The sequence below is a fragment of the Corythoichthys intestinalis genome, chromosome 14 (assembly GCF_030265065.1).
Source record: "Corythoichthys intestinalis isolate RoL2023-P3 chromosome 14, ASM3026506v1, whole genome shotgun sequence".
NCBI classification, from domain to species: domain Eukaryota; kingdom Metazoa; phylum Chordata; class Actinopteri; order Syngnathiformes; family Syngnathidae; genus Corythoichthys; species Corythoichthys intestinalis.
In genome coordinates, this window is record NC_080408.1 from 32,891,307 (window position 1) to 32,917,853 (window position 26,547).

Sequence of the window (26,547 nt, forward strand, 5' to 3'; positions counted from 1 at the left end):
ACAAAGAAGCATTTTGAGATGTTCAGGTGATATTTCTCAAATACAAATTACAGATTGATGAATAAAGCCAGTAAAAACAGACTCGTTAGGATGAACAACTGACTTGACTATGAAACGTACCACTCCCTACTGCTTGAGATGACCAAGACAAAAACTGAAGGAAAAAGTCACTCATGAACCAAAAATAAAAAGCTCTTTAATGTTGCAAAATTGCTTTTTTTGTCACCTAAATCCTACAACATTATTGCCACATTAGCATATAAAATTGAATTATGTATATAGTGTGTGTGTGTGCTTTTAAATGAAAGCTACTATGGGGTAACTGGTGGGTTAAGTTAAGTGATAACTGACGGACCAGTACGACCAGTCCTGTGATGGAGCTGGGAAATCTTCAGAGCGATTGTGGCTAATGGTGCCAACACCACCTGTCAAGAAATAAAAACAAAAAATTTAAAATAAAAAACTTAGTAGTTTAAATAAAAAAGTCAATCAAATTTATCAAGACAATTGATAAACACTCGAGAAACTTGATTTATTATAAAAGCATAATTCATAGTTGAGTAGATTTTGACACTCTTGCACTCCTTGCCGTACATGCCTTTATAAATATTTTTGTGTTTGCACTTGGAATATTAGTCAACTCACTGCAACTTTGCGGACAATATACAATATACTGTCGCATAATAGGAGCTTGTAACATCTTGCCTAATTTAGACCAGTGATGCTTAACTGATGGGTATATGGCAGAAAACACAGACAAGGCTGAAAAAACAGTTTCTGCACTTGCACTCCTCTTCAAAAGAAACTGCTGTATTTTAAGCCAAAAGAACTGTTGTGTCTGATAGAACAATATGTCTATATGCTGCCATAGCAGATTAATGGTGCATTAAGCCCCCGAACTATTTTTAATTTGTCCGTTTTAGCCTGGAAACCCCCGTTTACAGACGTTGCGCAACCGCTTTTGTTTCAACCCAGCCATGAAAAGAAGGTAAGTAATTATATTTATTATTTGAAATGTGTATCATGTTTAGCTTTGAATTAGCGGTGTCAAACGATTAAGATTTTTAATCGAGTTAATTACAGCTTAAAAATTAATTAATTGTTATTAATCGCAATTCAAACCGTCTATAAAATATGCCATATTTTTCTGTAAATTATTGTTGGAATGGAAAGATAAGACACAAGATGGATATATCCATTAAACATACGGTACATAAGTACTGTATTTCTTTATTATAACAATAAATCGGCACGATGGCATTACCATTATTAACATTCTGTTAAAGCGATCCATGGATAGAAAGACTTGCAGTTCTTAAAAGATAAATGTTAGTACAAGTTATAGAAATGTTATATTAAAACCCCTCTTGATGTTTTTTTTTTAAAATAAAATTTGTAAAATTTTCAATCAAAAAATAAACTAGTAGCCCGCCATTGTTGATGTCAATAATTACTTACTCTATGCTCATGGGTGCTGAAGCCTATAAAATCAGTCGCACCCAAGCGCCAGCAGAGGGCGCCAAAACTCCGAAAAACACAAGTACACATTTCACTGTGCTGTCATTTTAATCTGTTTGAGCGAGGCATTTGTGCGTTAATTGCATCAAATATTTTAACGTGATTAATTTAAAAAATTAATTACCGCCCGTTAACGCGATAATTTTGACAGCCCTATATGGATCATGAATTGATGTCTAATATTTAGCTAAAAACGTCATAAAATTATTGATTCACATATTTTAAACTTTTAAACAGATTACGTCACAATAAAAATAATAGTGTCTGTAAATAGGTCATGGATATCTACCTCAAAACTATCGCTTAATTGTATTTTTTCTTTTTTTGTTACTGTCGCATTTTCCCCGATATTTTAGATGATAATGAATCCAAACAAAGAAAAATGAAAAAAAAAATGTTTAAAAGGGTAAATATTTGAAAAAGAAAATCCCGACCACTCCTTGATGTCTGCGACTTCTGCATTGCGACCCTTGTTATATTACCGTGTTTCACCCATAAAATTCCAAATGTCCGGCTGTGGCCATTCACAGCTGTGTCTTGACACTCGGTGAGACATGCTTCATGGCGTTTTGGGTTCGAAACAAGGTAAGAATGCGATACTATCTCGTTAAAGTCACGGTGTCTTTAATTATGCTCTCTCATGCTCTAACCTCGAGTTAGTGTTTAGGGGTTATTTATTTAGTTTTAAATGCCCTCCTGTTCAAATTTTTTCTTCACCCAGAAAACTGAGATTTTTAGCTTTCCAATGGAGTATCACACATGCATACAGGACAATTTTTAAATTTGGCAAAATTGGAGATCTCAGAGCGGAACTTCAAGTCACCTGAACGTTTCCGCCATATATATTTGAAAGTGTCTATATATTCACCTGTGTTTCTTGAAATACGGCTTCCTTCTCATAGGTTTCCAGGTAGATCCGAACGGTGGCCCCATCACTACTTGTACCACTGAGCCTGTAGATGATTCGAGAACCATCAGAGAAGATTATCCGCAGACCCTACAGAGAACATATGAATTTCCAGATGTCTGCCCAGCATTTGATAAGTTACTGCCAATTGTGCTGTACTTGGTTCCGGGTGATGCTGCTGTCAACTGGGTCTGTGTATTCAAAATTGTCAGCTTTTTCCACTTGATAGATTTTGTCTTCCACTGCAAATCGCTGCCTCACAAAAGTCTTGTCTGCAATCAGGAGCTCAACATCCTCCATCATTTCACAGGCTGCGTCAATGTCAATGTTCTCATAGTCATACCTGGAGTAAAATAAGACAAAAACACCCAATAATGCTTCCTTCAGGTTGTGTAGAACTGCTTTCAATCAATGGCTTATGGTGTCATTTGCACATTTGCATCGTCTGAAGGTCACTTAAGATTGAATTCCCGATTTTTTTTTTAGTAGCAATGTAAACAAAGTATTTTAAGACTATTTAAACCCACTAGATGGCAGTAATACGCTGAGCAACGGATTTTTGCTGCTCCCCTCAATACAGTATTTGACTAATCTACTTGTCCACATTAGGGTCATCCCATCTGAATTGAAGTCGGGAAACCACTTAAACAAACAAACAAACAAAAAACTGTGACATTTTTGTGAAATTTAGAGCTTTTGGAGCGAGAAACGATATCTCTCACTTTTTGATTCATTTAATGACTACAGGTCTATATGTGGCAGTCTTTGAAGACAGTTGCTGTTGGCCACATCAGACCTGGTGAAGTAGTTTCTTCCATATTTTATCCAGTGGTATTGAAGTATTTCTTCCACACTTTGCCTTCTTGAGGCCATGATGGTCAGCCACGCCAGCGCAGCCCAAAGCCCATCCTTCTCACGAATATGATCTCCACCTGAACCATATTGGACAAAGTAATTTGAGTCTGAAAATACTAAGAATTATGTTTTATTTATGGCTAAGTATTACTTGTTCCAAAGCTTTCTTCTCCACACAAAGACAGTCGTCCTGCGTCCATTAAGTTTCCAAAGAACTTCCACCCAGTGGGAGTTTCATACAGCTCTATTTTTGTAGCCTTGGCTACTCTGCAAGAAGTACAAAAATAGAGATTAATTGATGCAGACGCAAATAGAAATAAAAAAAAGCAAACACAAAAAAACTTGACACGTGTAAATCAGTACCGTAATTTTCAGACTATAAGGCGCACCTGACTATAAGCTGCCACCCAGCAAATTTGGCACGAAAACGGCATTTGTTCACAGGTAAGCCACATTGGACTATAAGCCCCAGCTGTCCTCACTTTATTATAGGATATTAACACTTAAAGATATTAACCGGTAACACTTTTGTCACTTTTTAACACTATTTGACAGCGGCATAATAAGACTTTCATAAGAATAAAAATGAACCAACACAAAGCTTTGAATCAATTGGCTGCAAAGCTTCATTGCTTGAAGAAGCTTCATTAATCCATCACTGCTATCTTGGGGGAGACAGCAATCTCTGCTGCCACCTGCTATCAACACTGTTGTCATCCAACATGCCTCCTAGCATGCATTTCAACACTACAGACATAAATAACAATCACAATTCATGTTCTGTGCCAATTATTTCTTCACTTACTGTTCCAGTTGTTTCATTAATTGCAAGTTATGGTATTTAAGACTTTATTTGACAGTGGCACCGTAAGATAAGACAATCATAATTATGACATGACACTGTCATGAGCATTAATGAATACTTATAACAGATGTCATTTTGTGTCATCTGTCAAATTATCTCACTTTGAATGGATGTAAAAGATCAGCGCTGGATATAAATGGAGTTAGCGAAATAATTTGCCGGATGACACTTAATGACACCTGTCATAAACATTCAGTAAAGCCCATGATAGTGTCATGTTCTAATTATGACGGTCTTATGATGCAGCTGCTAGCGGCTTATAGTCTGAAAATTACGGTAATAAATACATCTTGAGGACATGTTTCTCATAGCAGGTTTGAAAATTTTGTGTTTACATATACAATGGAAGCTCTGTAGTTGAATACAATCCAATTCCCGCTAGTAAGTTGACATACCACTGACATTTGCCTGACAATGTTGGTCAAATTTTAAATGAAATATGATGCATTCAAATTTTAAGGTTCCACTGTAATCCATACAATGCTGGTCAAGGTTTTACCTGTCCAAGGCCGCACTTGTGGGCATGCTGCGGGCCAAGCCCCTCACCCCTCTGTGCTGAAAGTATGGGATACAGAAGATGTTGTCAGCGATCACGGCCAACGAGTCAGACGGGGTGACAAAGAGGCCGTGCTTTCCAAGGATCATGTTTCGATCCTAGAGTCAAAAAGTCAAGATCTGTAGTGCACAGTCATTCAAGTCTCGGATGGCAAACATTGATTTGCTTTTTTTTTAATGCATTTTGGCTTCAATTGTTGCACTCTATTTCTGGAACCTGATGGGAGGAGTACACACCCCATCGCTATCAAATGCTGCACCAAAGTCATACTCTCCATCTCTCATGCTGTCAATCAAGTCTACAGCGTAGATGAGGTTTGGATCGGCACGGTGACCACCAAAATCTTCCATTGGGACACAATTGATGGCACAATTGTCAGGACAACCTAGTTCATCACAAAGTATTCTCTTCACATATGGACCTACCACTGGAGAATGGAAACAGGCAGGAAGGAGTCAAGTAGGTAAATGGTCCATACACTGTATGTTGTATGCAGTTGCACTATGGGAATTTTGGAGTATAGGTTTGGGGAAAGTTCAAATGTGTCTCAGTCATTGATAGGACAAACTATTTTATGCATAAATTCAATGAGGAAAAAAAGCTCTAACCTCCATGCATGGCATCCAGTCTTATTTTGATGTGGTCTTCGCCCGATAGAAGCTCCTTCAGGGCAGCAAAGTCGAAGATGTTTCTCATCAAGTTAGCATAGGACTCCACAGCATCCACAATTTCAACTTGGAACAATCACAAAATGGTAAGGAGAACCTTTGAGTTTTTGTCAGTTTAGTGCTCCAAAACATTCATTTCTCAGACTAAGGTTTCATTTATTTTACCTGTAAAAGGTTTGAACTTGTTTTCCAGATCAAATGTCTGTTTGCCTAGAGTTGTCAGATCAAGTCTGAGTCCAGGGCAGATGGCAAACTCTTCAATGGTTCTACTGATCTGGTAGATCTTGTTTGTAATGGCATCATTGGCTGGTCCTGGATGAGGCAGAATGACTCAGTATGATTTTCTTTTTCAATTAATGTGTCAACCAAACTATTCCTGCCTCTTCAATCATCCAAATTAATCTCATAGCAATGCTGTGCTGCTACCTTGTACACTGTTTATCCCAGATTCAATGTCTCTCGCCATCAATGGCAGCCAGTGAGCTAAGTGACTCTAACTAATCCTTTTCTTGGCAGATGCTCCCCAATGTTTCTTCCTCTCTTACTACCATACCTCCATTTGCAGTGCTGAACTTGATGCCAAAGTCCCCGTCAGGCCCCGCTGGGTTGTGACTGGCGGTGAGGATGATACCACCGATGGCTTTAAATTTCCTGATCACACAGGAACAAGCTGGTGTGGACATTAATCCATGGTGACCAACAATGAGACGGCCCACCTGAGGAAATGTCACAGGTAAATGTCTGTGTGACTTCATGGGTTTTTGTTGGACTGGTGTGAGCAGGGCCACCACTTAATATTGGATTTAATGTGCCATGCTTCTTCTTCTTCCAAGGTTTAACATTTCACTTATTGGGTGTAAGTTGAGGCACTTGAAGAACAGGTTGTGTCATGTGAGAGTATATTTTACGCTTGTAAATTCCCTGAAGATTACTGTCCGACTGAAAACCGAAACACAGACTTGATGTATTGGAACACAAAAATTTTTCTAGCTCGCTTTTCCTGGTCATGACAAAAGCTCATTTCGGCCACTTGTACAGTATCTGCTATTTCGTTATTTCGGGCATGAGCCACAGCTAATAACTACAGGTGAAGTTGGAATTGCTGATTCCTATCACAACTGCTTTGCCCTCAAACCAATTCATTAAGTGCTGAACATAGCGGCCTGTTGGAGCTGACAGAATTATATAATCTGCAAAAAGTAGTAATAAAACACTAAAGCTACTAAACCAGAACTCCTTCAATTCCTTAGCAATGCTCAAAAAATCAGTCCATAAGGATTATGAACACAATCTGACATGAGGGAGGTCCAACCGTCACTGGAAAAAAGTCTGAAGTACTGACAGCAATGCGGACCAAACTGACACTGGTCGTACAGGATTAAAACACACAAAAAAAAGACGTATTACTGGGCTCGCTCCTGAGGGACTTGGTCAGACATCATTAACAGGACAGGCAACACCAAGTATAAACGACCTTCATGTAAAAGATGGATGCTAAAAGTATGCATGGCATGCAAATCGTAAATTTCTTTGACATCTGATAATGGAGAAAATAATGTTTAAACACAAACATTAAAGTGCTTTCAAGCACAGCCATTTTGTGATCTCAGTCATACCCACACATATAAACACTCACTCAAACATATAGGTGCACGGGACAATGGGTATTACTGAAGTCACAGGGAAGGGCAGGCGATTTGGTGTGCTTGCATTTGATTGGCTAAAACTGTAGTGATATATAAAAATGTCTGGCCCTAACCCTTGCATTTCATGCATCCACTTCCTGGAAATACTGGCTTCTATCTAAGTTTTTCTCCACTATTACGATTCGTCAAACAAAATTCTTTCTTCTCAAATGCACATGATAAACGTGTTGCCTGTCCCTTTAATACTACCAAGGGTGTACAGCTGGCCAGAATGAAAACACCACCCCTCCTGAATATGAGCTTCAACTTCTCAGTGGAACCTCTTATCTTTATGGTATTCTCCCCAAGGGCGTAGGTTTGGTCTCAACATTGGTAGGGACTATATAACAGCATAACCTGCATGTACATTAAGAAGACCAAATAGATTAGTGAACTGGGGTCATGGTAACATTTCTCGCGGATATGAACCTAATTAATTGATAGGCTAAATGTGGGGTGCTCATTACGTTGATCACGATCGACCAGTTGATTGCAAAGCTAGTGTGGGAACTTTTTTTAATGCAAATTGTTAATTATGATTATGTCGTGTTGTGTGAGCAAAATATGAGGTTATGCAGGACCCGTCACTCTCTAAGCAGCTTCTTGCTCACGTCTTTCTGGTTCTTTTTCCAGCAGAGTTCACTACATCTCTCACAGTTTAATTAACGTTAGCAGTAGAAAACAGAAACAGTAGGACACTTCTCTCTAAGCAGCTTCCTACTCGAGTTTTGCAGGTTAGCAAGTTCACACAGTTTAATGTTATGCTAACTCTGATACAGGTCAGACTTTCAGTAGCAAAATTAGTTGTGTGTTTTCCACCTCCACAACATTGGTGTCTTTTTAAGTTACTTACAGTGGCTGCTGCTGGCCGAAAAAAACTTCTAATATCCCTCGTCTTCGAAGGAGGCGGAGGAGGCGGCATGTTGTCGACATGTATTTCTGTCAGAGCCATGTGAGTGTGAGCATGCCTGTGTGTATTGGGGGTGGGTCGAGTCATCAGCCAATCAAACGTGCGTTTGGGGGGGGGGTGGACCGGCACATTCAGCAAGTGAAAAGGGGTAAATGTAAGTTAATAATGCTAGGGTCAATTCTTTCCTTACACATATGGAAAGACAATCTAAATTACCTGTGTAACTGAACTCATTATATAATCCATATATGGTTGCTTAAAGGTTGGTGGGGACAATTTGAGCATCTTGAAAAGTTGGTAGTGTTATATCCCTACCGTCCCTATGCAAACCTACATCAACTAACAATGATCTAAATTGAGGTTCACGGCGTCCCATTCCCACTATAACCGGCACTGCTTCACCCAGCGTAGGACGCCGAATAGTGGTCCTGAAATTCCTTGACACTGACCCAAAAACGTTCTTCTCTTCCTCACCGAGCTTCTCTCATCCACTAATTTTTGTTGAACTGTGAATACCTGATAACCAGGCATGCAAACTTGCCACCTTTCGGCGAAATTTCGCCGTTTTGAAATCAAAATGGGTCATTCTTCTGAATCACGTAGATCCGAAGACAAAAAAATGAGGGGGGCGGGCATGTCAACGAGCTAGTGAAACCGTTAACTTCAAAACCATAGTCCATGCTCAAAATTACACTCTAGTCCTATGATCTAGGCCTATCACCGCCACTCTCTTCTCGTGACAAAAAATAACTGACAAGCGTGAGAGACGGGAGCACAGTTATCACCAATCAGCAATGAGGAGGCCGAACCCCTCTCCATCCCAGCTTCTCGCCCGGACCCGTTGGAAATGGCGGCAAGGTAAGGGATTAATGTCAAAAATGGTTAACTTCTTAAAACTAAAAGTTTGAGTGATGGCCTATAATAGTCTTCATAAATTATTCAATCGTGTCGTTCGATCAATTTCTGCGCTTGTAATGGTGTCTATAACACAAGTATTCGCTTAATTTCTTGATAACTGACTTCAGATAGTCCTCGATATTTCACCGCCTCGTAGAACGCAGTTACTCGAGGTAGCTCTAACTGCAGAGGGGCTAACTAGCGCCTTTCACACAGGGCTTTGCTAGTAAAGTTAGCGAACGTCAGTTGGGATCTGAATTGTCGCCAGTTGGCGTTGTGACGAGTTATTTAAGGCCCCTTTGTAAAGCGCTTGTTAACGATAAAAATAAATAAATAAATAAATAAATCATGAGCAATGAGGTAACTAGAGTGATGAACTAGTGCCTTCCATACAAGTCATGTTCAGTGCTTTGTTAGTAAAGTTCTGAATGGTCACCAGTTATTTTTGACAACGGGTTATTTAAGGCCCCTCTATACTCTCTGATAATTACCGAAAGGGAAGAGTTTTGCCTTGTTGTGGAGGTCGTTTCAATTGTTTAGCCATCGAGAGTTATCAAACAGGAGAGCTCCGCTACAGGTTGCATTTGAAAGTACCCCTTTTCCCGCGCTGTTCGTACACCCCCCCGTTCATAAAACAGCCTACAGGTGTACTTCTGTTTATCCAGTCTGATGCCCTATCAATCGAAGTTAAGGACCAAGGGACTAATTGCTTTGGTTGAATGTAAATAAAGTAATGATCACTACAGTTAATGCTTTTGAAGACTTGTAATTTTTTAATTCTATCTATCTATCTATCTATCTATCTATCTATCTATCTATCTATCTATCTATCTATCTATCTATCTATCTATCTATCTATCTATCTATCTATCTATCTATCTATCTATCTATCTATCTATCTATCTATCTATCTATCTATCTATCTATCTATCTATCACATAATAGTTAAGTGAATGGAATTTATATTGTACCTGTAAATTCATATTATATGCTGTACAGCTGTTCTCTGCTTAATGCAAATGGGACATACTGTATATTTTATAATTTAGATTTTGTATAATTTGCTTCTTAATGCGTCTTATATGTTCTGATTTCAGGATGAGAGATTTAGACTTGTATATGTTAAAATATTATGTACTGTGTTTAATTCGAGATGTCTCTGGTTGCACAATGAAATGCACTTTTCCGCGCATGCCGTGTGTCCATGTTACTTTGTCACCTTTTTCACCCCTAACCAGTTTGCATGCCTGGATAACAGTGGTCTCCAACCCGGTACTCAAAGGCCCACTGTAGGTCGTGGTTTTTGTTCCTGACGATCCAGCAAAGATAGTTGAACTAATGAGGTTCCTGCTAAAACAAGCAGCACCTGACTGAAATCAACTGATTGCACTTGTAAAACACCAGACTGGTGAAAAAGTGTTGTTATTTGTCTGGTTGGAATGACATCCTGCACCCACAGCGGGCCTTTAAGGACCAAATTGGAGACCACAGCCTGATAGGACTCCTTATAAAAGTTTAACAGTTTCCCTTCACTGCCAGTGTCCACCCCGACAGGCACTGACCACCGTGGCTAAAGCATCAGAACATTGCCCATGAGTTACAACACAAACAATGATGGAATTATAACCATTGGATGCAGTACATGAGACGCACAATTGTAGTCACAATTCTAAGGATGCTCACACAGGTGCAGTGTGACTCACACTGCATATACACTGCACATGGACAGATCTAATGAACACACAAGGTGTCACTGACCCCATTGGCAGCTGCCATCTGCACAATGACCTCAATAGCTGTTTGGTTAAAGAAGCGTCCATCTCCCCCTACAACCAATGCAGAACCCTGACGGTCACGAAGATCAATGGAGGAAAAGATACTCTGGATAAAGTTGTGCAGATAGTTCCTTCTGGACTGGAAGACGTGGACCTTTCTTCTCAGGCCGTTGCTACCGGGTCTCTGGTCAGAGTAAGGGGACGTAGGTACAGTCAAAACCCGCAAAGGACTGTTGTCCATCTTTGTTTTGGAATTTTTGCACCAACGTAGCAGCAGACCAAGCTTGAGAGAAACTGTTGTTTGGAAAGTAAGTCATGCAGAGGCGGACAGAACTGTCGAAATCTTGACTCCTCCTATTATTTCCCTCGCAATGTGTGCACAGGCTGACAGTGGTCCTTACTGAACCCAAAATAACTTTCCAAATGAATGTGTGTGTAGACACAGGGCAAGTAACTGAAGACGTTCCTTCACACATGTGCAGGGAGATCACTGTCAAGCCATAAAGTTGTGTTTGGGTGTGTCTGTGTCGAAGCACTGCAACCAAGGCTCAGAGTTATGAAATGCAAAATACGGATGGCATCTTACATCTAAGGAGGAGCATTAGCATTGAAGAGGCAATTACAATATCACTTGACAGAAAATGAAATGAGATATATGGCTTTATCACGCCATTAAAAAAACACATTATCAACTCTAATAATAAATGCAGCATAGCAGTGTAGTTGTAATGACTGCTCCATCACAGCAAATGGGCTCCTTCAAGGGGGAACGTTCAGAAAAATGAACTACACTGCCCTCTATGGACTATTAACAGGACATACAACGCTTTACAGTGAAACCAAGGCATAATACATAATTCAAATGATCCAGTGTTGAAAGTGCCTTCTGATTTGATGCAAAATTTAAAGCAAGCACAAATTGACTTGTTCAAGAGCTTATCTATTTTTCCATTTTATTTAGGATAAATATCAATGTAACAGCTCCAAATTAAAATTACAAATTATAAATATATTTGGTCAGGGATATTGCATCGTTTGTGGTTACAGCACATGCTTTCACTCAGAAAGAACATAAATCGAAATGGCATTCACAATACAAATCAAATGTTTCTTTTTTGTAGAACAGAAATACACAGTAATTCAAAAGAAATGAGTGAACTTTCACTTTTTTGTAACAGTAAATATAAGTAAAAAGGATAAAATGAAAAAGATATGCACATTTTGAATTTTAACAGTTTATATATTTTGGGTTAAGTCTGTGAAACATAGTGAGCTTGATTTGGATATTTTCCACTTTGGTCTTGTACTGAGGTTTTTCGCCACTGGCAACTTGCAAGCAATACAGAAATTAATGGCTATGTGCATAGGCCGAGTTTGACTTTTGGGGCAGTGAGGGTACAGCATGTTGATGACCCTGAAACACGGTGTCAGCAATAAAATGAACTTACAAGAATATATATAATAATAACTTGAAAATGAGTGTTTTTTTTTAATTTCCCAATTCCCATTATTTTTTAGGGGAATTCTAAATCAGGCTGCTTAGGACAGCTATACTTTTCGCCAAGATCGTCATCCATTGAATATGGTACACCCGCTGGTGTCTTGCCAATGTAGTTACCCCTGTCAAAAATTGTATCCCCTGGGCAGAGCCACTGCGCTGTACTGATTTTCATGATTTCCGTGTTTTGGTGATGTAGTTATGTAAGTTTTGAAACATGGCCCATCCATTAAAAAAAAAAAAAAATCTGTCGTACTTTTATCTGTCGTATAATGTAACATACCTACTGAATGTAAAAAAGGCGATGTTTTACTGTTTTACTCTTTTAATGACTTATAACAGGTATTACTCTAATTGAAGTCCTGTATGGAGTTTCTCCAGTTTAATAAATATTGATGTCCAAAAAATAGAACTGTGATTCTTTTCTGGCTTCAATCAATTGTTTAAGTCAACATAACTCATAACTAATGTGTGTGTGTTTGCTCCCGCGGCAAGGGGATACAGTTTTTGACGGGGAGTAACTAAATTGGCAAGGCACCGGTGGTGGCTCTGTTGTACAATTAACATCTTTGTTGGGCCAACTTGGAACTCCGCTCACGATTTTGGCAGTGCTCTCTGGATTTTCTTGGTCCACATTTTCAATGCTTGGCTCATGCTCAATTGTTGTTGTCGCTTTTGAAAGCTTATTGAAAAAAATACTTATATCCATCTTGCCTCTTCTGCCCTCAGGTGGTTTTTGCTAAGCAAAGCAAATGACTATCTAATGTGCTAGTCACATGATCTGTTTTTGACCCATTAAAGAATTTTTTTGTTGTTGTTGTTCATTTCTTTCATTTTTGTTTTTTGTTTTATTGCTTTACAAATTTTATAGACAACATTTTACCTGAACACTCTTAATTTTAAAATCATACATAGGAAAGTCAATTACATGCAATGACACTTTTCGGCCACCACGGGGGGCCTGGCCCCCTCAGTCCCCCCTTAAACTGCGTATGGCTATGTGTTTACTTAATTTCATTTCGTCACCATTGTCCCATACATTAAGTGGTTCTGATGCTAACACTGTGTTGGTCCTTTCCTATTCACTGTCTGTGCTGTTTGTGTGAAAGCCATCTGTCTCTGATGACGTTGAAGAAAGATTGTAAGGATGGACTGATATCTGCGTGAACCTGAGGAAAAAAGATGTTTTTCGACCCGGCTTAAAATGGATCCCTCTTCGACGGTCCAAACGTCCCTTATGTCTCATGAGGAAATACCTCCCGTTCAAGTTGGTGTCCCCACAGCTACTGAACCACCAACCACCTGAAGTTAGAAGCAATGCATATAAATGGAGACTGTAGTGTACACTGTAAATAAAAATATGAATAAAAATTGAAATTAAAAAAAATATATATTAATAACAGCTGTGGTTGACAGATTTTACTGTTAAAAATAGGGAAACTATTAAATACATATAATGACATCATATTGCTTTTTTTTTTAATTTAAAATTTATGGTAGATTTTTTGAGTTTTTTCAAAAAGTGAAAACAATGGTAGATAAAAAATAAAATTGTCATTTTTTTTAAACACCTCCATCCATATGGAACTAGTGTAGTATTAATGGTGGTGATGTCACTGTTAGGGTTGGGCATCGAGCATAGATGGGATCTGGGAATATCTCTCGGAACCGTTTGAATTTTTTTGTTTCGATTCCAAGTTTCGATGCCCTGACCGCCGACCGGAAAAAATAGCTGCCGAACACGACGAAGAAGAAGCCTCATGAAGTGTGTGTTTGTGCATTGCAACTTGATTTCAATGGTTGTCACTGTGCGGCGGCGCTCAGAAGAAAAATGACCATTCAGCTCAGTGCAACATTTGCAACACAGCTATATCATGCAAAGGTGGCTGCACGACCAATATGAATGGAATACAATGGAATACAATCGCCGAGTAGTGCATAGCTGAGTGCCGCGTATTTGACACGCTGCGCCAGACCTCTAACCAGTCAGAACCAGGTAAGCAAAACAATAAATTACCTTTGTCTTCTGCTTCCCCCGCGACCAAACCCCGGAATTAGGGGTAGATGATGTATGGATGGAACAGTATGAGAATAAGTTGTATTATTACCAGAGTTGGGAATAACGCCGTTATAAATAACATCAATTATTATGATTTTTTTCAGTAACGGGGTAATCTAACTTTTTTCCGCCGTTACAGCGCCGTTATTGTTACTGACGGTCAAAAGCGGTGCGTTACTTACTCTGAATAAATTAAAGAAGAAACTACCAGCCGTAGCGAGTCTACTCTGCTCTGTTTATTTGTCATCCAAGACTTGGGGTGCGTTCAGGTTCGAAAATAGCGCACGTACTTCTTATGACTCCAGGCTGTTTGTCCCTACTCGTTCAATTAAACAATGCTTTCCAAAGCTTGCTAACGTTTCTGTGTTTGCTACACCTGAATGCTAGCCTCGTTCCCATCCCCCATTGTCAGCCAGCAAGAATGCTGCTTCCATCTTGAGGACGGCAGATGCTTTGAGGGTGACGGGAGGAGTAGGAGGACGAGGCTACCTGAATGCACCCCCTGGATAGATGTGATGGAAGTGATTGTGATTGGCTGAGGGTTAGAGTCATGTGTCATGGTAAACCAATCAGAGCCGGTGTTTTCACACACAAACCGGAACAGCGCATGTGGCAAACACACGCACGCAAAACAGATGCAGAGGGATATGAAGGCAGAGCATTCAGAGGAAAATTTGTCCTTTACGAGGTGGAGATATAAACACTATTTCAAGTTGGTCGAAATTAAAGGAAAGAACGTGCATGTAAAGTGTAATTTATGTCCCAGGGCAAAGCTTTTGTCGACATCTGTGGTAAGCAATTCAAATCGGCTGAAGCACCTAACAACTACACACGCTACCACAAAGGCAGTGGCGAAAAATCTTACTGTTTATTTTTGTTACACTTCAAGTGTAGGATAAATCTGTTGCTGGTGAGGTGCAATAAATATTACAAGGTTCTATAACACAACTACCTGTCCGTTCTTCTCTATTCAACTGACTCGAATACTGCTCCGAAAATTTCAAATTCTTTGACATACAACTTCTTTTTAAATAACAGAAATAGTTACTTTCCCAGGTAACTACCATAATTTCTGGACTATAAGGCGCACCTGACTATAAGCCGCCAGCCACCAAATTTGACATGAAAACGGCATTTGTTCATAGATAAGCCACACTGGACTATAAGCCGCAGTTGTCCTCATTGTATTATGGGATATTTACACCAAAAGATATTAACTGGTAACACTTCATTTGACAGTTGCATCATAAGACTGTCATGAAACCAAATGAACCACCATTAAGCTTTGAACCAATTTGGTGCAAAGCCTTATTGTTTTAAAAATCTTCATTTGGCCATCACTGCTCCCTTGGGGGAGACAGTCAACCTCTGCTGCCACCTGCTGTCAACACTGTTGTCATCCAACATTCCTCCTAGCATGCATTGCGGCGCTACAGATGTAAAAACAATCAAAATTCATGTTCTGTCCTAATTATTTCTTCATTTACTGTTCCAGTTGTTTCATTAATTGCTAGTTATGGTATTTGGTAACATTTTCTTGGATGGTGGTGTCATAATACTGTCATTAATTATTACATGACACTGTCATAGGTATTATTTAATGCTTGTAATAGATGTCAGTTAGTGTCATCCAGCAAATTATCTCACTTTTGAATGGACGTAAAAGATCTGAGCTGGACATAAATGGAGTTAGTGACATAATATGCAACATGACACATTTTGACATCTGTCATAATTCAATAATGCCCATGATAGTGTCGTGTCATGTCATAATTATGACGTTCTTATGTCAGTCTTATGATGCCACTGTCAAACAAAGTGTTACCTATTAACCAAAATAAATCATCAAATAAGCCCCACTGGACTATAAGCCGCAGGATTCAAAATGAGGGAAAAAAGTAGCGGCTTATAGTCTGAAAATTAGGGTAGTTACTTTTACTATAGAGTAATTCAGTTACTAGCTCAGTTACTTTTTGGAAGAAGTAGTGAGTAACTATAACTAATTATTTCTTTAATGTAACGTGCTTATTACGTCGGGCTAATGTAGCTATATAAGCAGCTACGTACCTTACGTTCCATATTGCAGCCTTCGTTAAGATCAACAGTATCAAAAGAGCACCAGCCACCAGCTGTTATGCATTCAAGCTTCATCTACACCCAATGAGCATGTGCTCTCCACTGCAGGAGACACTATCTGTCCAAACCGCTCACGCTTAGTGCCTGAAAAGGCAAATATGGTCATTTTCCTCAACAAAAACTTGTGTCTGATTTTATACTGTACCCGCTGCTAATCTGGACTGCGTTTTACAAGTTGTTTTTCTTTTTGTTTGATATTCTACACCAGGTTAGCCCATTACTGGGAGCTCAATAACATGTAAAAATGCCTGCAGCATAAGACACTCTAAAACATAGGCAAAAGAATATGTGTAAATGTTTTCTCCATGAGCTTTTGAAAAATAAATGTTATCATATTCCTGTTCAAAGACTAATATTTATATGCAAGTTAAAAAATAGCCTTGTGAGAAATTCATAGCAAAGTTAATTGAAAGTATATATAATTAAAAATAATAATAAAGAAGTTAAGAAATTAATATAAACTACTTTTTTTTACCCTACCTAGAATCACTCTGAACCGGAATCGATGCCCAATCCTAGTCACTGTGCTTCCCCCCTCTCCAACCAGGATCCAAACCGACAGTGTCATCTTGGCAGTCGAGTGTGCCGACTACTGAGCTACTGAAGACCAGTTGGAGTAAGTGCTGTGCATGTAGAAGAATAGGAAAATCTTGCATTCTGGTGGCTTAAGGCTAGACTAGTGGGTCCATAGTCAGCATGCTTGACTGGCACGGTGACAGTGGGTTCAAACCCCGGTTAATGATGAGGGGTTCCTTACTTATACAGTGCGTATTACAGTCTTTGCTGTAACACAATAGTTAAAATGTAGTTCTTTTTAAGATAGTTTGGTGGTAATGTGACTGTAAACCTTTTACGGCTTTCTTGTTTTATGTTTTTTTTCCTAACAGAACAACGACAGCTGCCAGCTTTTTTTGTGCATTAGTAATAGCCAGCCAACACAACACAATATAGGTAACCTACCTGTGTGGGCACAGCTGGAGTCCCATTTCTTATCATTGTCCCTGTCCTTAGTGGAGAACATCACGCCTGTTTGATTCTCCAAGGGGTCAACGAGATCTCCTGACAGAAGCTTGAGGTGAAGAGTGTAGTTACTCTCTGGACCGTCAAGGTCAAAAGTGTATTCAATGAAGCGCTTGCTCTGTTTCCAGTCTTCCAGATGGATATGAAGGACAGAATTGCCCTGAGCAACCAGAGAGTGAATTTTACTGAGACCCAGCCAAAACTCCCCTGGAAGAAGACATGGTTGACCATAAACGAGAAGCACAGAAAGAAATGTGAAAGGCCAGCTGGAATTGTTCAGTTACTACTACAGAATCAGACAAACAAAGCAGCTGCCGTCTACTCTGACGTCCGATAAGAGGGTTTAATTTTTGGGTTATGAGCAGGGGTGGAAGTGCGCCAGAACGGTCAGGAACGCAGTTTCGGTATAAGATTCAGGGCCAGAACGCAGTTCCGGTATAAGATTCAGGGCCGGAATGCTGTTCCGGTATAAGATTGAGGACCGGAATGCTGTTACAGTGTAAGATTCTGGGCTGGAATGCTGTTCCAGTACACGGTGCTCGATTCCGAAAATATGACAGCAACTGTCAAAACGCTATGTTAAAAAAAAATTAAAAAATGCTAAGCTGTCACACATGCATTTCAGCTCCAAGAAGAAAACAATCCCAACATAAGATTTACATACACAAGTGTTAACAAGAAGCATAATAAAGTGCTTGTGTAGTGTAATCCATTTCCACCAATATTTATTATTGATTTTATTCCACGGATGGCATGGAAGTTTTCCCCAGCTGCTGCAGTTATCTGAATGTGACGATGATGAATCACATCAATGTGCGAATGCACGCAGCAAAGCAAAACGCCTGGACTCATTTATCCGTTCAATTGGCTGAAATACTGACAAGTGATCAGCAGAGATGGTTAGCTCTGATTGGTTCAAATGTGCACGTTTTCTGGAACAGCAAAAAAAAAAAAAAAAAACCTTGTTGAATTGTTGCGACAAAAAAAGGGCAACGCAACATAAAATGGATCAAATCTATAAGTGCAACGAAAAAGTTGAGGAGGTTTATTTATCATATTTAGTTTTAGTTGCTCTGATGGGAAGGTTAAGAACATCTTAGCTGTCAATGTGCACTTTGGACTTGTATTTGTTCATTTATGTTATGCTACTTATTCATGTCCTTATGATTTAAAAAAGTCAGTGTTTGCGCAATCTTCAAAATATATTCCATTTCACTCTGCATAATATGTATAAGTAATTTGTACTTATTTTTCTGAATGTACAGTATGTTACTTATATCTTTATTATTAAAAAAAGAAATAAGTAAATGTTTACATTAACTTCAATTCTAATACATGTCGTATGTTTTTAAGTAGTTAAAATTGATATTTGGCATTTAGTATGTGAGGAAATGAGGGAAAATAAAAATTAGGAGATGTAGGTTGGGGGGGGTTGCTGTTTTTGTTAACTTTTATTTTGCAAATCATTTAAAAAATACAATTTTGAATGAAAAATAAATAAAATTTCTGGCTCCGTGGCGACCTTCATGTCGGGGAGTTCCTGCAAGAAATTCTAGCCACTTTCACCCCTGGTTATGAGAGGGATTTTGGTTCAGTGAGTGAACGTTTTTTAACTGGAGTCAGAGGGATTTCTGTTGCGTGTTACAGTTCTTGGGTGCGCAATATAGGCCAGCTTTATTTTGGGGCCTATAATGCACCTTATAGAAATCCAAGTCAGTTCTTTGACATACCGTGAAAATCTCCAAATCCGTTTTCATAGTTTTCCCAAGTTTGGTCAAAGTTGACAGAACCATCCTTTCTTTGCTGGATGACTGTTGCTCCATGAGCTAGAAGAAAATGCAACAAATATTTTATTTTTTACCCTTTAACTTCCTATTCCTGGCCCCGAATCATTTGGAAGATAGGTCTTGCATACTATAAAAAATGCTGGGGAAATAAACACAGTTTATTACCTGCACTCATGTCACAAAACACCATGAAGGGCTCTGATCCATTGGGTCTAACTGGGTACACACCACTGCTTTTCTCACCTCTGTTGAACAGTTCACTGCAGTCCACTGGGAGATCTATTAAACAAGGTTACCATTTGTGGCATTTACACAGAATTGAATACGTGAAGCGCTGTGGAATTACCAAGCAACACTTAAACTGTAGATAACAGACGAATGCCAGTATCATACACATAGTCAGACTTTAACAGAACTATAGATAACATTTCTAATGCTGCAGTTCTGATAGTGAGCTTACCCATAGCTGCAGTTTTGTTACTGGAGGCTGAGCCCAGATAAGGACTGAGTGTTGGTGTCTCACTGTTGAATGATTCAAGCTTCCTTTCAACCGTGTCTTGGGCAAAGGCACTCACTGTAAGCTGGAGCGCATTATTCGGATAATAATTTATATACGTAATATATCAATTAAGGTGTCAAAATACATATATACCATGTACACATGCTCATTTAGTTATAACCAATACATGAGCAGTATCAAGTAGAAAGACAATTATGTTCAGTCCACATGTCCTCATTATGTCCACTATTGTGGCAGACTTCGACAGTTTGACATGTCATGACAATGGATGTTTCCCTAACCTTTTCTTCCAGACTCTTGATCTTATTCCTCTGGTAGTTGAGCTGATCACTTTGCTCCCTCACAGCCTTCAACAGTTCGGTGATGCTTTGCTCCTGGCTGTTAATCACTCCCTGGTTTTTAAAAAGAGGGGGGACAAGTAGGGGGTGGGTTATTCAGTCATTTCTGCTGCTAATCAAAGTCGTTGTTGTGGGTGAGTTTGAAACTATTAAAGTTGGCTCAGCAACCACAACACACAACTTTTTTTTTTTTTTTTTTTTTTTACTAAATTCAATTTAAGCAAGAATTACACCTGGCAACAATTAATTTTTGTTGCTTTTCTGTCTCCACAGCTGTATCTCACTAATTTTAAGGTGTAATATCCAAAACTGTTATAAGGTTCTCCCTATGACAGCAAGTTATTTTTTTTTTTTTTTCTCCACAGCTTAGCTACTTACTGTATTGTTAGTGCATGCAAGCAACTAGCCATATCCTTTGCAAAAAATATTCATTTATTTATTGTATTGCTTTATTCTCATGAGGGTTGTGGGTTGTAAACCCCAATAGTGTTAAATAAAAAAAGCAGTTATGGCTACTTTATTTTTATTTTTTGTATATCAATATTTGATAGATTATATAGGGCGGAAAACAAAGACAAGACTGAAAAAGCAGTTTCTGCTCTTGCACCCCTCTTTAAAATAAACTGCTGTATTTTAAGCCAAAAGAACAGCTGTGGTTGATAGAAAAATATGTCCATATGCTGCCATAGCAGATTCATGGCGCACTAAGCCTCCAAACTATTTTGAATTTGTCCGTTTTACCCTGAAAACCCCCGTTTACAGACGTCGCGCAACCTCTTTTGTTTCAACCTAGCCATAAAAAGAAGGTAAGTAATTATTAGAGATGCCGATCGATCGGGTCAGATCACGTCATTTTCAAAGTATCGGAATCGGCAAAAAAATATTGGACATGCCCTTTTTTAATATATATATATATTTTCTAATTAAATCGTTTTCTTATTGTATTTAACGTTACAGACATAATATGTTACACTCATCCAGAGTCTTTAGTTTTTGCTTAAGGTAGGGTTATGAAATTTATCCCGATAATGGCGGTAATTAATTTTTTAAAAAATGTATCACGTTAAAATATTTAACGCAATTAATGCATGTGCTGCACGACCCACTCACGTATTGTCGCGCTCAATCTGTAATGGCGCCGTTTTACCTATATAGAGAGCTAAAAGGCAGCGTATAATGAGTAGAGTGAAATTTGGAAGCCTTTGGAGCCTTTTTTTAATTGGCCAAAGCCTTACAATCCCTCTCCCTACTATTAGAAATATCGTGGGAAGCAATGTGGGGAAGCATGGTAGTAATTGATCTTTTTCTTAACACCCCATGTTATTTCCCAACGCAGAGAAGATATATCAATTGGTAGCGCTACACATTTAGGCATGGCTACATTATCATTTACTAAAAGCTCAACAAATACACTAGATGGCAATATTTAGTCACAATATACAAAGTCCCATTTGTCCTTTAAGAATTACAAGTCTTTCTATCCGTGGATCTCTCTCACAGAAAGAATGTCAACAATGTAAATGCCATCTTGAGGATTTATTGTCATTATAAACAAATACAGTACTTATGTACTGTATGTTGAATGTATATATTCGTCCGAGTTTTATTCATTTTTTTCTTAATGCATTGACAAAATGTATATGATCGGGAAAAATTATCAGGAATGATTGGAATTGAATCGGGAGCAAAAAAAAAGCAATCGGATCGGGAAATATCGGGATCGGCAGATACTCAAACTAAAACGATCGGGATCGGCTCGGGAGCAAAAAAACATGATCAGAACAACTCTAGTAATTATATATATATTTTTAAATGTCTGTCATTTTTAGCTTAGAATTATTAATTGATGTCTAATATTTAGTTTGGAAAAAAAAAACGACTTTAATAAATTATTCACTCGCATATTTTAAACTTTTAAACAAATTACGTCACAATGAAAAATTTGGCGTCTGTAAAAAAGTCACGGATATCTACCTCATAACTATCACTTAATTGTATTTTTTTTTTTTTTGGATACTATCACATTTTCCCCCAATACATTAATGATAAATAATCGATCCAAACAAAGAAAAATTGAAAAATAATGTTTAAAAGGGTAACTATGTGACAAAGAAAATCTCAACCAATCCTTGTTGTCTGCGATTTCTGCATCGCGACCCTTGTTATATCCAGAGGTGAAAGTGGCTAGAATTTCTTGCAGGTCGCCACGGAGCCAGAAATTTTATTTATTTTTTTTGTCTTTTTTTTTTTTTTTGGGAGGGGGGGTCAAAGCTATTAAACTACTGAAATGCAAATTTAAAAAACTGTTTAAGCGCAGTTATTTCTATACCACATAAAAAACTGATTTTCATTCAAAATTGTATTTTTTCAATGATTTGCAAAATAAAACAGCAACAACCCCAACCTCCATCTCCTAATTTTTATTTTCCCTCATTTCCTCACATACTAAATGCCAAATCTCAATTTTAACTACTTAAGAACATAGGATGTATATTTAAATTAAAGTTAATGTAAACATTTATTTTTTTTTAATAACAAAGATATAGGTGACATACGTTCAGAAAAATAAGTACAAATGACTTATATTATCCAGAGTGAAATGGAATATATTTTGAAGATCGCGCAAACATTGACTTTTTTAAAGCATAAGGAAATGAATAAGTAGCCTAACATAAATGAACAAATATACAGTGTATCACAAAAGTGGGTACACCCATCGCATTTCTGCAGATATTTTAGTATATCTTTTCATGGGACAACACTGACAAAATGACGCTTTTACACAATGAAAATTGGCCTGTGTGCAGCTTATATAATAGAGTTAATTTATTTCCCCCTCAAAATAACTCAATATATAGCCATGCATATCTAAAGCCCTTGCACCAAACGTACACCCCTTTGAAAAACGTACGTCCCTAAATGTCCAAATTGAGTACTGCTTGTCATTTTCCCTCCAAAATGTCATGTGACTCGTTACAGGAGTGCTGTCAGCATTGCTGCAGAGATTGAAGAGGTGGGGGCTCAGCCTGTTAGTGCTCAGACCATACGCCGCACTCTATATCAAATTGGTGTGCATGGCTGTCACCCCATGAGGAAGCCTCTTCTAAAGACGGTACACAAGAAAGCCCACAAACAGTTTGCTGAAGACATGTCAACAAAGCACATGGATTACTGGAACCATGTCCTGTGGTCTAATGAGACAGGCGAGCATTCCGGCCCTGAATCTTATACCGGAACTGCGTTCTGGCCCTGAATCTTATACCGGAACTGCGTTCCTGACCGTTCTGGCCCACTTTCACCCCTGGTTATCTCCTTTGGCTAAAATACTGTAACTTCAGTGAGACGCTTTTAGTAGCCATCAATCAGTCTTTGACATCGGTCTGAAGAAAGTTTGCCCCACTCCTCAACGCAGAATACTTTCAGCTATGAGATGTTTGAGAGGTTTCTTGCATGTACAGCCTGTTTCAAGTCACCCCACAGCATGTCAATGGGATTAGGATTGGGTTTTGACTGGGCTATTCCAAGACTTTCCATTTCTTCCTTTTCAGCGAGTCTTTGGTGGATTTACTGGTATGTTTTGGCCTATTGTCATGTTGGCTTCGGCTTTTTCACAGATGATCTCACATGTTCCTCAAGCACCCTCTGATACCAGATATAATTCATGGTGGATTCTATGCTGGTGAGCTGTCCAGGTCCGGCTGCAGCAAAGCATCCCCAAACCATGACACTTCCACCTCCATGCTTCACAGCTGGTATGAGGCTCTTTTTCTGGAATGCTGTATTGGGCTTACGCCAAACATTTCGTCTGTTCTGGTGTCCAAATAATTCAATTTTAGATTCATGTGTCCATAGAACATTATCCCAGAAGTCCTGGTCTTTGTCTACATTCACTCTGGAAAACTTCAGTCTGGCCTTCATGTTCTTCTTGGGGAGCAAAGGTGTCCTCCTTAAACACCTCCTATGAAGGTTAAATTTGTGAAGTCTCTTTCTGATTGTAGAGACATGCACTTTCACATCAACAGTAGCAAGAGCCTGTTGTAGGTCCCGTGTTGACATTTTAGGGTTTTTGAAGACTTCTTTTAGCATCTTGCGGTCTGCTCTCGGGTTGAACTTGCTTGGACGGCCAGACCTGGGCATGTTGGCAGTTGTTTGAAATGTCCTCCACTTGTAGACTATTTTCCGGACAGTGAAATGGCTGATTTTATATTCTTTTGAGATCTGTTGAAATCCCTTACCAGACTCATAAGCGTCATCAACTCTACAATCTTCTTTCTGAAGGCCTCAGACATCTCACCATGGTGTTTTCTCTCACTTCAACAGTCAGTCACTGTTGAACATATTCTGAAGAGTGGGGCAAACTTTCTTCAGACCGATGTCAAAGACTAGTAGATGGCTTCAAAAAGCGTCTCACTGAAGTTATTTCAGCCAAACGGGATAACACTACCTATTAGGTGGTAGGGTTTTTCCTCAGTTAAAATATGCATTTTTGTTGATATACATGGTTTAATGAGTAAAACAATGTTATTTTTTTTGTTTACCTGCAATTAAATTACTTTATTTTCCATAGACAAAGAAAAACAAGATCAGACATTGATATGTGAATATTTCTTAACAAAGAACTGAATATTTCATGGGGTGTCCTAATTTTCCACATGACTGTATGTTTATTACAGTGTTTTTTAATATATTGTTTAAGAAAACTGGAATGATACAGTTTAAACCCCTGACATGGCAGAGGAAAAACTAAGAACAGTTTTGGATTCTACACCCAAAAATTAGTTAACAGCTGTCTAGCCAAAAACAAACAGAAAAATTGTTTCCCCAATGAAATCAATCGTCACGGATATTCCTGCCTACTTCAACCTTTGTAAATATTGAGAAGCTTCAATTTTCTGAATTTCATGGATGCTTTAAACTGTCCCTACAACTCATTTTCAGCCAACAAAATGTCTAAATTCCATGTGACTTACCCTCAGGCTGTTGATCTCTAACACTTGGTCCCCACTCAACATTCCCTGAGACAAACTTCTCAGTTTTTCCTCCAGGTCTTCAACCTTACTCTGCAGAAAATTCTTTTCCTGCATGATTATGTCCACTTTGGAGTTGATTTGAACAGATATGCCCTTGATCTCTTCATTATTAGCCTTTAGTACCACCGCCGTCTTCTTCAGCTCTTCTTCTTCCACTTTGATTTTACCGGCCAACACGGAGAGTTTGTTGAAAGAATCATCGAAGATGTTGAGCTTTTGGAAAATCTCACTAATCTGTCCTTTGGTTTTGCGCACAAAGTTCCGCAAGCGCTGGCCCAGCTGGAGGAGTCCATTTGCCAGGACACGAACTTCATCAAGAGCTGCGAAGGGTGAGCGGCTTTCAGTATGGGCCTCAGGCTGCAGGGTGGGCTGCTTCTCTTCACCACACAGGACAGGGAGACAAGTGCCAGCTAGGAGAACCAAGTAGATCAGAGATGTTTTCATGTTGTTTTTCTGCTTATCCTGCTGCTGAAAGCCGTCTGTCTCCCTCTTCTGTGACTGGCTGAAGAGACACAGACGGTAGGTACATCATGCGCTTTATACACTGAACCAATGTGTCAATGATTAACTTGGATCAGATCAATTCCTAGACTGATTGGAGTCTCCTCTACCAGCCTGGAAAACCAAACTGCTTAAAGCAGGGGTGTTATACTCATTTTTGACAAAGGCCACATCGTAGTTACAGTTTCCTTTGGAGGGTCAGTATGTCAGCCAATAATGGCCTCATCTTATTATCTACATATGACAAATTGAATATTACCCTGAACTAAATGAAATTTTATGGCCACAAGTAGAACACTTATGGAAATCGAATCACAAAGTACAGTGGGGCAAATAAGTATTTAGTCAACCACCAATTGTGCAAGTTCTCCTACTTGAAAAGATTAGAGAGGCCTGTAATTGTCAACATGGGTAAGCCTCAACCATGAGAGACAGAATGTGGGGAAAAAAACTGAAAATCACATTGTTTGATCTTTAAAGAATTTATTTCCAAATTAGAGTGGAAAATAAGTATTTGGTCACCTACAAACAAGCAAGATATCTGGCTGTCAAAGAGGTGTAACTTCTTCTAACGAGGTCTAACGAGGCTCCACTCGTTACCTGTATTAATGGCACCTGTTTTAACTCATTATCGGTATAAAAGATACCTGTCCACAACCTCAGTCAGTCAAACTTCAAACTCCACTATGGCCAAGACCAAAGAGCTGTCGAAGGACACCAGAGACAAAATTGTAGACCTGCACCCGGCTGGGAAGACTGAATCTGCAATAGGTAAAACGCTTGGTGTAAAGAAATCAACTGTGGGAGCAATTATTAGAAAATGGAAGACATACTGATAATCTCCCTCAATCTGGGGCTCCATGCAAGATCTCACCCCATGGCGTCAAAATGATAACAAGAACGGTGAGCAAAAATCCCAGAACCACACAGGGGGACCTAGTGAATGACCTACAGAGAGCTGGGACCACAGTAACAAAGGCTACTATCAGTAACACAATGCGCCGCCAGGGAATCAAATCCTG

The 26,547-nt window shown here is 38.9% G+C and overlaps 2 protein-coding genes across 3 annotated transcripts; both read right to left on the reverse strand.

Moving 5' to 3' along the window:
* Positions 1-217: 217 nt before the first annotated feature.
* LOC130930300 (phosphoglucomutase-1-like) lies at positions 218-11,300 on the reverse strand. 2 transcript variants are annotated; one of them, XM_057858163.1, is made up of 11 exons: positions 10,604-11,300; positions 5,923-6,159; positions 5,535-5,681; positions 5,310-5,435; positions 4,938-5,128; positions 4,645-4,799; positions 3,432-3,547; positions 3,222-3,357; positions 2,585-2,768; positions 2,387-2,515; positions 218-425 (listed from the first exon to the last, which is right to left on the reverse strand). In XM_057858163.1, the coding sequence occupies exons 1-11, from the start codon at positions 10,875-10,877 to the stop codon at positions 336-338; spliced, it is 1,785 nt and encodes a 594-aa protein (XP_057714146.1). In that variant the 5' UTR covers positions 10,878-11,300; the 3' UTR covers positions 218-335. The 2 variants fall into 2 exon arrangements, with proteins under 2 accessions (XP_057714146.1, XP_057714145.1); XM_057858162.1 differs by lacking the exon at positions 10,604-11,300 and having other exon boundaries at positions 5,923-9,530.
* Positions 11,301-11,614: 314 nt separating this feature from the next.
* On the reverse strand, positions 11,615-25,526 carry LOC130930301 (angiopoietin-related protein 3-like). Its single transcript, XM_057858164.1, has 7 exons — positions 24,965-25,526; positions 19,938-20,048; positions 19,597-19,717; positions 19,302-19,415; positions 19,080-19,175; positions 17,290-17,556; positions 11,615-13,436 (listed from the first exon to the last, which is right to left on the reverse strand). The coding sequence occupies exons 1-7, from the start codon at positions 25,466-25,468 to the stop codon at positions 13,213-13,215; spliced, it is 1,437 nt and encodes a 478-aa protein (XP_057714147.1). The 5' UTR covers positions 25,469-25,526; the 3' UTR covers positions 11,615-13,212.
* Between the last annotated feature and the right edge of the window lie 1,021 nt (positions 25,527-26,547).